The sequence below is a fragment of the Canis lupus genome, chromosome 1, assembly GCF_003254725.2.
Source record: "Canis lupus dingo isolate Sandy chromosome 1, ASM325472v2, whole genome shotgun sequence".
NCBI lineage: Eukaryota > Metazoa > Chordata > Mammalia > Carnivora > Canidae > Canis > Canis lupus.
In genome coordinates, this window is record NC_064243.1 from 85,709,190 (window position 1) to 85,725,605 (window position 16,416).

Consider the following 16,416-nt stretch of genomic DNA (forward strand, 5'->3'; position numbering starts at 1 on the left):
TTAAGTGACTTCATCAAATTCACATAGGTAGTGACAGAAACGCTCTTAAGAGTTCATCTTACCTAAAACTAATGTAACATTGTGTATCCACCATACTCAAGGGGAAAAAAGTAAAAAAAAAAAAAAAAAAAAAAAAAAAGGTTCATATCTTAATTGACACACTATACTGCCCCTGTCATCTTCTTTCTTCTTTTTTTTTTAAGATTTTATTTATTTGAGAGAGAAGGAGAGAGTAAGAGAGAGCACAAATGGGGGGGGGTGGGCAGAAGGAGAGGGAGCAGCAAACTCCCTGTTGAACAGGGAGCCCAACATGGGGCTCAATCCCAGGACCCTAGGGTCATAACTCAAGCTGAAGACAAGTCTCAACTTCCCCATGGGTAAGTGAGAATAATGACACGGTGGGATACTAAACATGATGTGCTAGCGAACCTGGCAACAAATGTTCGTCAGATCTTTCTTCCCAGAAGCATCTTTGTGCCCCTGTGGACCAATGACAGGAGCTGTGAGGCTGCACAGCTGAGATCTGGTGACCTCTCCGCTTCCCACATAGTGCATCGCAGGCCATGGCTTTCTTCTCCACTTGTTGGTCTGTATGATGCCACCATGTGGAAATATGCAAAAAATGCTACAGTGAGGAAGGGGTTAAGGGTTTGATAGTGATATGGGAAACAAATGCAGAAGGAAATGTAGATGAAATTAAATGTCATAACCTGCAGCCCATTGACAGATACCTGAGATAGGCAGATCATTAATATTCCTCCAGGACCCTGAGTCTTCTTTAGCATATGAAAGTCCTTCTGGAACTTTCTTTTTTTGTTTGTTTGTTTTTTTTTCCCCTGGAACTTCCTTTATCTTTACTTCTCCCAGCCCTAAGGTATATAATCACTTGCTCCTCACAATCCTGGGGCAGCAGCTCTTCCTGCCCACAGGTCCTTTCCTTGTGCTTTAATAAAACCACCATTTTGCACCAAAGACTCAAGAATTCCTTCTTAGGTGTCAGGTCCAAACCTGACCCCACCAACACCAACGTACCAACATTCAAAAACTACATGACTAGGAGTAGAGGGAAAGAAGGGGACAGAATGAATATGTCATGTGTTACATACCCACTAAGTGCCACACATTTTCATACATTATCTCATTTAATACTCAGGAAAGAAAATCTGATTCTACTAATGAGGAAACTGAGGCTCAGACAGGTTACGTGTCTCACTCATGGTCTCAGAGAAAGTAAGTGGTATAGACTGAACTTGAACTCAGTTCCCTGGTTTCTTTATAGGACTTTCTCCTGCTACCCCAGGGTACTAACCTCCAAAAGAATTCTCTTCTTCATGCTTGCTTCCAGGTAAGTGTGTATTACAAGACCCAGGGCATCTTTTAGGTAAGTTTAAAGTCAACCTGATCCTGTTCTATGTGGGAAGAATCAGATAATTTAGTAATATCGGAGCACATAGTGTCTCAAGACATAATTAAATATCTGCAAATAAATTATACACTCTGGAGTCTTTCTTTTAAAAAGCTACATGCCACTTCACTAGAAGAACTAACTCTGAATTCAGAATGCCCAGGACTAAAACATTTACTAGAGCATTTTTTAATTAACTTAGTTTTGAATGGGCTTTAATTAATAAATTAAAAGTAGTTACTCATTTTCATACTCTGGGTCTAAATGAAGTGACACAAAATGAGAGATGAGGTTTAGAAGGGAGAGGAAGGATGAAGTCATGCCACTTCTCTCTCACATGCTACCCCAGGCCTCGGCTCGAAATGAAGAACTAGGTCCAAGACCCCATGCAACTGGTTCCATCACACAGCCTATACACTATGGTCACCCAAAATGTAATCCATCCACTACCTGCCTCCAGATCTCCTGGGACCTTTGCTGGAATGACATTTCCTAGGGACCTCTCCAGGCCTACAGATTCACATTCTCTGAGGATGACCCCAAGGAACCAACACATTAACAAACTTCTGCCACCCGTCCCCCGGCCACCCCCATCCCCGACCTGAGATGTTTCCAATCATCCCAGGGTTTGTGAACAGCTTTAGGAGCTCAGTAAAAAATGTAAACATCATGCTGACTCCACAGACTTATTTATTTTATGGGGACATAATTTAGTGTAAGAACCTTAACATTTTTTAAATAACTATTATCCCAGCAACTATAAAGGCAAAGCATTCCCACTTACAAAATGGGAGAAATCAAATCTTGGAGTATATATGGCACATTCTCCCCTTACACATAGTCAGCAATCAACAGCCTTGCAGCTAGAAGAGCAATCAACAGTTACCAATTCACTGATTAGGATATTTTACAAGGTACTTGATTAACTCACCTTGGTATTCAATGCCTAGTTAATTTTATCTTGTGAGGGAATGGCATTTTTCTAAATTTATAACTTCAGTACATTCCTTAATGAGGAATAGACTCCCCGACTCAACATTTTGCTTCTTCTTCTGTACAACCCCCAGAATAGGTAACTTTTTTTAGATAAATTATTTCCTTTTCTGACTCCTCTCCACTGGTTGAAACAGTCTTCAAGTCCACCCTCTTGCCTGCTATCTTACCAATTAAAGTTCTGGATATGAGAAATTACTTTTTAAAAAGAAACCTAAGAGTTGAACAGCAGCTTGTGATTAGGCAAGCTCCTCTCATCTCTCCCCAGTTCAGTGGCTTCCTTAGACCTGCCCCAAGCCTAAAGGTTCTCCCAAACTTGAGGGTCAAGTGTACTATGCAATAAACTCATCAGTCTCGGGGGTTATTGGAGTCTCCCCATTTTGGGGAGCTCTGAGAGTTCCATCACCTTGGAACCACAGCAGCAGGCTCCCTGAATATGCACAGAGGGAATGTTTTTAAAGCACCATAAGAAAACAGAGTTCACGTATCCCCAAATGTAAGAGTCACGATTCAAAACTGTCACCAACTCGGAAGCATCTCTAGTCAGGAATAGTAACTTCAAGCTGACAAGTCACAAATAGGTGTACTTTTGCTAACCAGACTGGTAGTTGGGGAAAAGCTCAAAAATATCCCATCCTCGTCTTTTTTTTTTTTTTTTTTTTTTTTTCCTGCTAAAAATGGAATGGCTTCCACTTACCAAACTAGCTAAGCCACTGCTGATGCAGTTACCACCACCTGCACGGTGTGTCTGAACGGGAAGTGTTAGACATCAAGTTACCTAGGTCGTTTGCAGACATCCCGAGTTTGGAGAAACAAGAATAGAAGATACACTCATAGTGGACATTTTGAGCCTTAAAACGGGACTGCTTGTTTGGATGCAGATGGCTATAGGGGGGCTTGGGGGGACATGGATACTTTCTCTGAGACTGTCCTTTCTAGTATTAGGAGTCATCTAGTTGGGATCATCGGTACATTGTCTGCTGAGCGAGCAGGTGAGTAAACGAGTCCTTTGCTTATTCTATGCGAAAGGGCTAAGCACTATTAAGCAAGTGACCCCCTCCTCTGTTACTGCTCCCACGATCAGTTCGATCCTCCGTCCGGGGCGCCTCGCCCCGCCCGTGCAGGCAGGCGCAGGATGCAAGGATGCATGAAGCCGGGCTCAGGTTCCTGAAGGGTTCCTGAAGGTTCGCGAGGGCAGCGCCGCGCTCGGCCTCCCCGAGCAGCCTGGACGGCCGTCTCAGCAACCGCCGGTGGCCACGGCGAGTTCCCTACAGCTCCCGGCCCCGGCCCCGGCCCCGGCCCCGGCTCCCGGCTCCCGGCTCCCGCGACTGGGGGGAGCCCCGGCCGGCGGCGGGCGAGCGCCCGGGGCTCTGAGCAGCCGACGCTCCAGCTCACTCCGCACCCGGCGGCTCGGCCCCGCGCGACGGCGCGTCCGCCTGTCCGCGCGCGTCGGGAGCCCGGACCCCGCGCCCGCTTACTTTGCCGCTGTCGCTCACGCCGAGGAGGTGGTCCCGCAGCACCTCCATGGGGTTAGCCCAGGTGGAGTGGATGAAGGTCCCCCGGAAGACGTGCGCCAGGGGCGGCATCGGGGCGGCACACATGTCGGCGGCGGAGCGCAGCGCGGGGCTCGCGGACCGAGCAGGGCGCGCCGGGCGGGCGGGGAGCGGTCCCTGCGCCTGCGGGCGGCTGCCGAGCGCACCCCCTCGGGCCCGGACTCCGTCCTGCCCCCGCTTTCCCGAGCGGCAGCCTGCCCCCTGCAGGCCGCGCCCAGGGGCGGGCTCCTGCCTCCCCGATGCCAATAGGCTTCTTCCCCTGCCACTGGGCTCCGCGCTCCCTCGGGGTGTGGTCTTCCTCTCCTCCGCGGTGTTAGTTTTTGGCAGGTTAACTCTTTGAGTTTCCAAAATCACCGCTCACAGCGCAGTTCTTTTAACCCGGGGTGGCTGAGTGACCGACCCCGGGGAGGGGAGCGAGGGAAGGGAAGGGGCAGGAGGAGCCGACGGTTGCAGCCCCCACCCCCGTACCTCAGCAATTTGCTATCGCACCTGTCCCCCCGCCCCCTCCACCTTCCCTTACTGGCATACCTAGAGTTGCACCTTCCTGCTTTTTCTCTGCCCTTTAAACTTCGGGCTATTGGTGACCAGACCTTTTCCACCTGCAGCACCTGTAGTCTGAACAGGCACAAGTCCAGCAACAGGTGGAGAGGTCAGTTAGCGCTGCCGGCTTTACCGACCAGTTAGATTTCTCAGTTTCTGCAGCTTGCAGAATTTGTCCTAACCTGGTGTTCTGAAAGCATCTCTGAACAGAATCACCTGGGGCCCTGCCAGGGGAGGCTGATCTGTACCCCCAGAGTCCCTGTCTTCCACCTTGGCGCCAGTGTTTTGCCCCTTGTGTCCATCCACAACTCCAAGCCCCCTCTTTCTCACACCTAAAATACATGAATTTGATTTAATTCCAGGTGTACTAGGGGGAAAAATTAAGTTCTCAAGCCAAGGGACTGGGAATGGCAGTGTGGCGCGGCTTTCTGGAAAGAGCACCAGGCTACGAACAAGGGGCTGTGGTCAAGGCAGTGGGGCTCAGCATCTTTATCTTCGTTTGGGAAAATGGGATTTAGACTGGTTGCTAAGACCGCTTCCAGGTTGGCATTTCTTCCTCGCGCTACATTCACAGAGTCAGTTTACTGAGTTCCTTCGGGAAGACCAACTGGTCTCCACTCGTGCCTCACACATTCTGCTCCTTCAACCCCTCATGCCTCCTATGGATCTTCACATGACTGGCTCTTCTCATCACTGGTATGCCTCAAATGTAGCTCTTTGGGGTAACCCCCCCCACCCAACCACCACCAAACTAGTAGCACCCCCAACCCTGAAATTTCTATCCCATCAACCCATCTTATGTCTGCCATTGGATTTATCATATCCATCCTCATTTATTTCATGTGCTTTCATTTATTTCTGCTTCTCTCACCCCAACACACACACACACACACGCACACACACGCACACACACACACACACACACACACACAGAGTAATGGAAGCACCACAAGATAGGGGCTCTTATGCCTAGAACAGTGCCTAGTGTTTCATACATATTTATTGACTAAATGTATGGATGGTGTTGGGGGAGCACAGCAGTAACCTGAGATAAGTATCTATTCTGGTATCTATTCTAGATAATATAAATTACCTACCTTATATAAATATCTATTAGATAGAGAGGTATATAAATATCTATAAGGGTTTCTCATTTCAGTGCATTAGCAGGCTTTCTCTGAATTATTATTATGACACAGGGCTAGTTTACATAAATGATTCATTCCCTCCTTGGTTTTGTCATGTTAAGGATACTCTGCAGTCTCGGGCACACCAAGGTGGTGCTCACCCCACCAAGGACTCAGAAATAGGAAGCCCTGAAGCCGAGAGCATTGGACTTGCCTCCTGAAGTTGCCACATTAGCCCTTTCTTCCTGGCATCTTTTCTTGATTCTGCAGACCGCACTCCCTCCTTGCAGTTCCAACAGCTAGCACAAAAGAAAACATCCTCTTGACCTAGGCTCGTATACATATGAACCTCTGAAATAAAAGTGAAGAAAATGTCTGGGTTTTAGTATTTAAAAGGGAGCCAATTAAATGTTTCCAAAAGAGATATTGGTTCCCTAAAACAGATACAGCTAATGTTTTTGTTTTTGTTTTTGTTTTTAATGAAAGCAATCTGAGCAACTAACAACAGAGACTGGTTTAGTAAAATAGAATCTATTTATTCAGTAGAGTATTATGCAGTTGTTAAAAATAGGAGAACTATGTAGCCATATGGGAGTTACATATAATAAAACGGTAAGTTTTTTTAAAATGTCACTTATGCAGCGGTTAAAATCATGAGGAACCTGTAGGTATGTAGGCTAGAATGTAAATGGTATACCAAACAATGGGTATTGTTCTGTTGAGCAAATGGAATTGCTAGGGAATTTTGTTTTGATGTTTGTTGACATTGTTATGTCTGGTTTATGGAATGAGTAATTATTGTGCAGCTTTAAATAAAGTTAATCTTAAACAGAAGGAATGGTCATGGGCCCCCAGAGGACGTAGTGTTAGCACTCCTGGGGAGTTAGCTCTTCCAAGCAGTACTCTCTCCCACTTCAACTCCCAGCTAAGTTGTAGGCACCTCACCTGGGACCTGGGACCCTCAGCTCAGCCAAAGACCAAGAAATCTTGGCTTTCCAACTATTCTCATGTGTTCTCCATCCTCATCCTTTACTTTGTTGGTCCTCCTGGAATTTCGACTCCCATCTCAATGTCTCCAGGGAAATGTTCTCAAGGCCATGGAAGTCTGGAGGAAGAAAGGAGTGAAGAGCTTTAACATTCAACTTTGAAATATGGCCCAAGCTCATCACTAGACAGCTTCTGGTTAATATGGTTATTCTGACCAGGCAAAGGATGTACCAATAGCAGCTTCTATTCTTCAGCTTTTTCTATAGCCCACGTTTATATTCATGCAATATTAGAGCTGAAAGACCTGAGAAGATACTATTCAATGTGCATTTCCCTGGTATTTACTAGTATCACTATTCCATCAGCAATGGCACCTTTCAACCCTCACCAAAACAATTTCTCAAAAGGAAATCCACAATGGTATGCACTTTCAGTGCTACCCCACATATCACTTCCTTCCAAAGAAAAGAGATGCTCCTTGGTATGGAGGCTTCCCAAAGCCCTCACTGCTTCTTCAGGCTCTTCTCCCTCCACTATCCCACATACTACGCATCTGCTTTGCTCACGATCTCTGCCTGCAGTGCCCTTATGCCACCTTACATCATGCCTGCCTTATTCTACTTCCCACTCTCCCCTGGCTAAATCTTTCAACTTAATTGCCCATTCCCAACCCCTTCCAGAAAATCTTTACAATTCCTCACTCTCTCTCAGGTGCTAAGTGCTCCTTCTCTGAGTTTTTGGGGTGCTAGAATTGTTCCTTTATTATCTATCTCCACCAGAAGATTGTGTTCTACTTAAGGACCATGTCTTCTTCCTTTCTTTCTCTGTATCCCCTTAATACAGTGCCCTGCTAATAGGATATACTCAACAGACTTATACAAAAAATGTTGAATTTCAAGTGATGGCTCTATTGCACATATTTCAGTGACAAAAAAAAAATCTACAGAGGTTGTGTGCTAATGGTGATCAATTCAATAGGACTAAAAGTTAAGAAAAGTTTCATTTCAGTTATTTAGTTTTCCAACATTTTATTATGAAAAATTTCAAACACACAGAAAAGTTGAGCAGCTACATTTCTCAAAATCACATTTCTCCCTACTTTTAGATGGAGCCAGGTAGTCTCAAAACTCCACAACTACTGGGAGGGACCAGTATATTCTGAACCTCTAACTCCCTGAGGCAAAGGACAGGAACATGGCATGATCAGTTTTGATATTTTGGTCACTTTATTCATATAATTATATCCATAGCTAGTCAGTCTCTCCTGCAAGACAGAACTTCATCATTGAAAAAGGTTTTTCTCTTCCATTATCTTATTCTGAGCCTCACAACAATCTTATAGAGTAGGAAGAGGATATATTTTAACCATTTTAGAGATGGAAAAACTGAGGTTCAGGGGAGTTGGCTTGCCTGTCTAGTTAGTACAGGATGGACCTGAGTCTTGACTCCAGTTGTTCTCACACATTGTCTTATCACAGTAGACTGCAAAGAATTTTCTATTCCATTTTGCCATGACTGTTGGTGATTTGTGAGTTGTCATTTACAACTTTCACATTGTACGTGGTTTTCCAACAGTTGCCAGTGACACACAGATCTAACCCAAAGTGAAGCCAAAGCAGGACCAATGGACTCAAGGAGAAGAACAATCCAATCACCATGGGTCAGTAAAATGATGCAGTGAACAACTCATGTGTTCGTGAGGCACAAAGAATGAAGGACAGGCAGGTTAAATGAGAAGCCACTTTCCTCTTCCAGGCAGGAGAGAAGTTGTCATTACACAGTGAAATAAATGCCTGCCTATTTTATTTATTCTTCTTGTGTAGCTAAATCTATCAGTTTCCATGGTGCCCCACGTTCACCATGGAAACTCTGACAAGCTTGTTATGCTTTAGAGAAGAAAGAAAAAAAGCACACCAAAAATCTGAGATGGGATAAATGCATTCCTTTTAAAACTGTGCTTTTCTGAGTAGGAAGCCTTGATGGATAGCAAATAATAATGATCTCGATTTTCCAGTTCTTAAGTGAGAATGCAGGTTTGCATTCCCATCGAAGGAGCACCCTTTATCTGTGCAGCAGTAGTTATGTCTGTGAGCATCTCCTGCATTTCCTGGCAACAGAGAAATGGCTCAGTCCTCGTTTAGCTGATTTTTATGAGAATATTGCACTAGTCCCCTATATATTTTTTCTATTTGTCCATTCAAACTTTTTGAAAATCTAAATTAGAATAGGCATTATGCTAAGCACCATTGATATGACACTGTATGAAACAGATACAGTCCTGCCCATATGCAACTTACACAATTCTCTTATGAATTGGTGCGGGAAATTTTTTTTCCTGGATGGAAAGCTTTCAATATCATCTAAGTAGTTTCCTCCATCACATACTGCTGATCCTCAAAATTGTGTGTAGCACCTTAGCAGAGATTAGCTTATGCACTTTCCCACCATGGCAGCAAGCTCAAAACAAATACAACTCACCTGGTGTTACTTTATCTACGTTTCTGCCCTAACATGAATTCTATTATTCAATATTTAACATCAAAGGATAAGCACTAGATAGAGTCACAATTTCTAGGTTCCAGTCAAGCACAGCCACTAGCCGATGATGCTCTTCTGGTCTTGGTTTCTTCTTCTGTAAGATGGAAGGTCACATACTATCACTGACTCCATATTTCTTTAGTCTGAAGGACTCATTTTTTTTATTTCTCCTACTTAAATCTTAAGTTTTAAAACATTTCATTCATCAACACAAAAATAGATACTTGCTATAAGTAGATGTTGAATGAATTATTTCCTATTTTTCACGAATTAAAGACCAAATCAACTACCAATTAGAATTTCTAATCAATATGAACGAATATCATCACGTTGAGTTAACATAATTTAAACTCAAAACAGATGTAACATTTTATTTTATTTCTTTAAATATTTTATTTATGTATTTGAGAGAGAGTGCACACACAAACAGAGAGAGGAGCAGAGGGAAAGGAATAAGCAGACTCCCCGCTTAGTGGGGAGCCACCTGTCAGGGCTCAATCCCAGGACCCCAGGATTATGACCTGAGCTGAAGAGAGATGCTTAACTGAGCCACCCATGTGCCCAAGATGTAACATTTTATTTAGCCCATACAATCTATCTCAAGTTGGACAAATTCTATTATGCTTTGTGAATTGCTAAAAATAGTTTAAGAGGCACCTTTAAGTATCTGACCTTTTATTTCAGCCCAGGTCATGGTTTCATGGTCCTGAGATCAAGCCCTCTGACAGCTCCATGCTCAGCACAGAGTCTGCTTGTCCCTCTCCCTCTGCTCCTCTGTGAGTGTGTGTGTCTGTGTTTGTGTATTTGTCTCTCAAATAAATAAATAAAATCTCTTTTAAAAATAGCTAAAGAGCACAGTTTTAAATTTGTTGAATTACTCTTCTGAGTATCCTGGGACTGTAGGTTGATAAAAACCAAAATAGGGTAGAGACTCACTGACATGATTTCACATGTATTTTGAGAACTACTAGTCAATTTTTTTGCCACATCAACAGGTAAGTCCCAGAGGATGAGATGAACTTAGGTGCTAATTCTGGAGACCACAGAGAAGGGTTGGGTTTCCTCAAGAAATATCAATGCACACTCAAGAGGTTCAAGCTGGCAATGGTTACAGGGTTGGAAAGACACTGGGTGCAGTTAATAACATGATAGTGGATGTACTAAGAACTGTTGAATTGGTGTAGAGTTCATGTTCCTAGAAACATGCCAAATTTGAGCTCTACCCTAGCAGAAAGCCAAATGGTACCATCCTTAGAAGAGCTATACAATTAGCACCCTCCCCCAATCGCATATGGAACTTAAAGACTAACTGAAACTCAAACGACGTTTTTAGTGAAAAAAAAGAGTTCTGACGAATTCTTATAGCATTACTTGAATATATAAGATTAAACATATTTCAGAAACCATAAATGTCAAAAATTCCTTCCTCTCTGCTTATTTCTAAAGAGATGATTTTTAATATTATGCATAAATGAAAAAACTTATCATTTATGGAACACTCTTCTATATGGCATGCAAAAGCCACTAATAATTGTATTTGTGACAAAAAAAAGCTAGCCCTAATGGGAGAAGAAAATACATTTCTGTTATTGCTTTTATAAATTTGGTTTGTTTGCAGAATTCTTTGTGCATTGGCACATAACAAGGATTCATTAAATATTAGATGAATATTAGATGAATTAATGTTACATTATATACACTTAACCCCCAATTCAGATTCATTTATTTTCCCCTGGAATATTAAAATTTCTATAGCCTACTTTATAGTATAATATTCTGTGAAATAAAGAAAATGTAATTTGAGATTGGGGCATGTATAAAATTATGAGTTGAAAGTGGTAGAAGACTAACTTAAACAGTTTAAGACAAAATATAGTGTCTCACACAACCTAAAAATCCATGGTCACATTACCTTGTGGCACAGCTTAGTTGCAGTTTAATTAATGTCTACAGCAACCAGTTACCCACATCCCCCACCTCTCTCTCCCTCCCTCCCTCCATTCTCTGGCATCTTTCTCCTAATAACTACAAGATGGCGGCAACAACTCTAGACTTTACGCTCTCTGAAATTCAAGTGAGAGAAAAACCCAAATTCCAGAAAAACAAAAACAAAAATTAATTGCCTTATTTGCCCTAATTGAACCAATGTTCTTTCCTCAATCAATGTAGCAGGCCAATATAAAATGTGATATCATGACTTGAGTCCCATGCTCCACCAAGTACAAGAACTGAGAGTGAGGAAGAGGGTAGTTATCCAGACAGAGATAAAGCATCCAGGAGGAGGTGAAAGGATGTTGGGTAGCAAAAACAGCAGATGTTTATTATGGTGTAATGAGTACCAGTTTCTCTATTCAAAGTAATTGACTTAACTCAGTGGAATAAGTGCAGACATAATTAGAAATGTAACAGGCATAAATATTTATAAAGTATAATAGACTACAAGATGTACATGAAATAATTATAACATTTTTTGTTTTCCCTCAACTAAACTTTGTTTGTGCCTAATACAGGAAAGATCATGTGCTATGTGTTGTGCAGGATATAAAAATAAGTGTGGTATGGTCCCTGTCCTCACACTAAGAATCACAAGCATAAGGGGCCTTTTAAAAATAAAGTGCATAGGGGCACCTGGCTGACTCAGTTGGAAAGCACACAACTCTTGATCTCAGGGTTGTAAGTTTAAGCTCCACATTGGGTGTAGAGATTACTTAAAAATAAAATATTTTAAAAAACAAAACATAACATTAAAATTAAAGTACATAGTGGAATTACTCTTTTAATTTTTATTTACAGACTGCTGTTACCTTAGAAGGACATGAATACATAGATCTGGCTCAGAGTTCAGCCACTATGACTTAGAAAAAAGACACTTAACATTTGTGATACCATAAGGAATTTTCCATTTGCCATGTACCTCATGGAAATCACAGTCATTTCAAGTTATGGAATATACTGATGTAGTTATATCAGTGGCCTCAAACACAAAGCATTACAATGTTAACCTGATTATTAATCTTCACAGTCTTTATCTTTCATGCAATCCTGAAATTGATAATAAAATCTAGTAAAATTGCAGTTGACCAAATACACCAAAATTCCTGGTTCAAGTGAGCCACAACAAAAAGCCCTGCTTTGATCATTTCTGAGACTCAAATTTTTACTTGTTAATCTTAAGAAAAAGTACTAAAATAGAAATGGCAGATCATGCCTGGTTCATATTTTTTCATATACCTAGCAGTGTTAGGATAGGGGGCTATGCTCATAAAAACAACATACGATGAAACTCATGGAAAGATGACATGATATTAATGTTTTATAAGATCCAACAAAAACCGAACTATATAAGTGTTCTCCTTCAATAAAATATGGTTGATTTTGTCGTTGTCCAATGTGCTGAGTAAGTTACCTCCCCACCCTTACCCACCCCCTACCCTCTCATTCATTTAGTCAGCAAACATTTGTTGAGCACCTATTATATTCTATGCATTCAGCTAGGCTCTGGGAACCAAAAGATTTAAAAAAAAAAAAAAAAACATGGTTTTCACTTTTAAGGAGCTCACAAGATGATAGAAACATATAGGCACATAGGTTAATTATGATAAACCATATACAGGGCTGCCTCTTTTCCCCTCAACCCCTGGAACCCCAACCACCCAGAACAGAGCTCTGTAAGGACTGGGTCTGTCTCCTTTACCACTGTAGCCACAGGACCTAATGCAGCATCTGGCATATTGTAGATACTCAATAGATGTTTGCTAGGTGCATTAAGCACAATAGTAAAAGTATGCATGAGATATAAATATTTTGAAAACTTCTTATTGATTCCTGTCTCAGAAGAGTAAATATACACAGAGAGAAGTGGGTCTGGAGCAATGATGCTCAACCAACAGTGGTCTGCTCCCTAGGGGGCATTTAGCAGTGTCTCAAGACATTTTTGGTTGTCACAGTGGGAGGTTCTGCTAGCATCTAGTGGGTAAAGGCCAGGGATGCTGCTAAACATCTCACAATACATAGGACAGCCCCCTACAACAAAGAGTTATCCAGTCCAAAATGTCAGTAGTTCTGAGGTTGAAAAACTTTCTCTAGAATAAAATCCTCAGCCATAGGATCTTAAACGTCTAGTGATCTTTAAGCTACTAGAAGCATCATGGAGTCTTAGAGAATGATGGAGTTGAAAATGATCTTAAAGTTCTAAAGGATCTTAGAGTTGATGCCAATCCCCCAAATAATAAAATCAATTCTTTCATATCAATCTTGGAAGATGGTCTGTTACCAATTCTCACAGGCAGAGAACTCAATTCTTTGAATGATAGCCATTTCTATAGCTAGTTTTAATATTCATAGTGTATATCATATGGAGCTGAAAGCTGCATTTCAAAATGTCACCCAGGTTGTCCTACTTTGACTTTCTTGAGCAAGAAATAAGAAATCAGTTCTAACTTCCCACATGTCAGCTCTCCAGGATTTGAAAATGGTGGTGATTGTCCTAAGCCTTTTTTCCCCTACCATATCCATCATTCCACTATTACTTAAGGAAATTAAGAAAAATCATAAAAAGTATATTTAATACTGAATATGAGCAACTGGTGGAACATAGGGTGTCTTTAGATGCTGGTTTGTGAAATGATTTTAGCTATCTCACAGTGCATTAGACAGCCTTGAATTACATATAATTACAGTGAGAAAATTACTTCTATTGGAATTTTTCAATCCTTAAGTCAAGGAGACCTTCTCAGTGTGGCATTAAAAGGTTTAGCAACCTCAAAAATTTCCCCTTTTTAACAAACAGAGAGGAGACTACAGACTTAGAAGCTTCCACAGGCAACAGTATCTAGCCAGAATCCAACATTATTTTATTCATAATATATTTATGTTTATGGTTTCTTCTTGTTTATGGCAAGGGGTGCTGGTTTCTCTTTTATATATTTGGCTGGTTTCTGATTTATGGTTTTATATACAGTTCTCTAAAGTTTTAAGAAGTGAGACTTTTTTAAAAAATTAAGCAAATTACAATACACATTTACAAATTGGGCAAAATCAGTATGGGCACCATGTAGAGTATTTGAAGTTGGGGAAATGAGGGCCCACTATGGTCATCGAATCAGACAGAGAGTAGCCTGATTTTGATTCTACTACTTAAGCATTAAATGATTTTAGGTGAGTTGTTTGGCCCTTTGTTTTGGGTTTTTTTGTTTTGTTTTGTTTTGTTTTTTGTTTGGCCCTTTGAACCTCAGTTTCTCCATATTAAAACAAGGATGTGATAATACCTATTTCACTGAATTATTTTATCACTCAAGGGAATGCATATAAAATATCTAACAAATAGGAGATGCCTAATAAATGTTAATTTACTTCTCTAACTCATCCATATCAGTTCATTCCCACTCACACGTTGTTCCCTTCAGTAGTTAGTGTCCTCTAAGAGCCTGATGTTGTAGTGTGGATATGAGCTTTGGAGTTACATCAATCTGAGATCAAATCTCAGCTTAACTGCAAACAATGTGTTAACTCCTCTGAGCTTCAGTTAGTGCAGTTTTCTTTAACGAACTCCACAGGGATACTATGAGTTTGGATAACACCTAGCACATTAGCTGGTATATATTATGTCCTCAATAAATGTTGTCTCTGCTGCCTCTTACTGATTGATCAATACCTCATTTAAAAGAAGAACTTGGAACTGTTGCAACATTTTTTAAAGGAACAACTGATGCTGAATACACTGAAACTTATCTTCCTTGATCTGAACAGAACACTTCCATTAATGCAGTCTAAGATTACACCTACACCATTAGCAGCCATATCATTTTATTTCAGTATACTGTACATTTAAATCTTTTCCAGGGTGTCATTAGTATTAATTGTAATTGGCTTCCTGAATCTAAATCCAAGCCTTTACATTCTCTTAATGATGATTATCTTATTAGTTTTAACCCAGTGTGTCAGTAATTGCTCAGCATCTATGTCATTCACAGATTTTGTGTGCTAAACAGATCAATGATCTAAGGGATTAAGAAAGATGAACAGGTCAGGTCTATGACAGAGCCCGATGGGTCCCCTCTAGAACCTCATGCCAACTTGACCTTGACCACTAGTCAATACATTTTAACATAGGGGCTCAGATAATAATAATAACAATAATAATAAGAAGAAGAAGAAGAATGATATAGGTTCTTGATCAATTCTGAATTCTCTATATTATACTGTCATTTAAATGATATTTCTATAACTCTCCTTCAAAGATTTTATGAAATATTGCCTGATACCTTACTGAAGTTAAGGTAGACACATATTCTGTTATCACTTTTATTGCTTAAAAATGGATATAATGCTGTTAAATAAGTTAGAGAAAAAAGACAAACATCATATGATTTCATCATATGTGGAAATTTGAGAAAGAAATCAAACAAACAAAGGGGGCAGGGAAAAGAGAGAGAGGGAGACAAACCAAGAAACGGACTCAACCATAGAGAATAAACTGATGGTTGCCAGAGTAGAGGTGGGTGAGGCAATGGGTGAAGTAGAAGGGGATTAAGAGTATACTGAGCAATAAGTAATGTATAGAATTTTTGAATCAATATATTGTACACCTGAAACAAATATAATGCTGTATGTTAACTCTATTGGAATTAAAATTAAAAACTTTTTTAAAAAGTATGATTTATATTTCCTAATGCAGAAAAAAAAAGGAATATTGTCCCCTTAATGTGTAAAAGCATTTTATTTTCATGAAAAACTATTATGGTAATCATTCATCTCAGTCATGTGGGCCTCTCGATAATAGCTTTTATAATGTTCATCCAAACATTACATGGGGCTTGATGAGAACAGGGATACTACTCTATTCAGCTTTCCATCCCCAGTACACAGAACACTTTCCTCATAGTAGTTGCCTTTATGTGAAAATAGGAGAGCAAACTGATTATGTTCCTGGAATTAAGAATCGAATATGGGGATCCCTGGGTGGCGCAGCGGTTTGGCGCCTGCCTTTGGCCCAGGGCGTGATCCTGGAGACCCGGGATCGAATCCCACGTCGGGCTCCCGGTGCATGGAGCCTGCTTCTCCCTCTGCCTGTGTCTCTGCCTCTCTCTCTCTCTCTCTGTGTGACTATCATAAATTAAAAAAAAAAAAAAAAAAGAAAAGAATCGAAAATGGATCTGAATCCTGGATGTGCCATTCTGGTGATACAATCTTGTGCAGGTGGTTTCACCTTAAATTTTACTTTCTCAAGATAAAGAAACAAATACTCAGTTTTACTATTAGAATTTAATGAAAT

At 40.9% G+C, this 16,416-nt stretch overlaps 2 protein-coding genes across 2 annotated transcripts in view; one reads left to right on the forward strand and one right to left on the reverse strand.

Annotated features, from left to right (window-relative positions):
- Positions 1 to 4,111, reverse strand: part of GDA (guanine deaminase) — a 79,383-nt gene extending 75,272 nt beyond the window's left edge. Inside the window, exon 1 of the mRNA XM_025423311.3 lies at positions 3,877 to 4,111. Coding sequence (XP_025279096.1) covers positions 3,877 to 3,999 — 123 coding nt within the window. The 5' untranslated portion in view covers positions 4,000 to 4,111. The remainder of the gene's footprint in view (positions 1 to 3,876) is intronic.
- Positions 3,998 to 16,416, forward strand: part of C1H9orf57 (chromosome 1 C9orf57 homolog) — a 99,177-nt gene continuing 86,758 nt past the window's right edge. The window contains exon 1 of the mRNA XM_049106316.1: positions 3,998 to 4,278. Coding sequence (XP_048962273.1) covers positions 3,998 to 4,278 — 281 coding nt within the window. The remainder of the gene's footprint in view (positions 4,279 to 16,416) is intronic.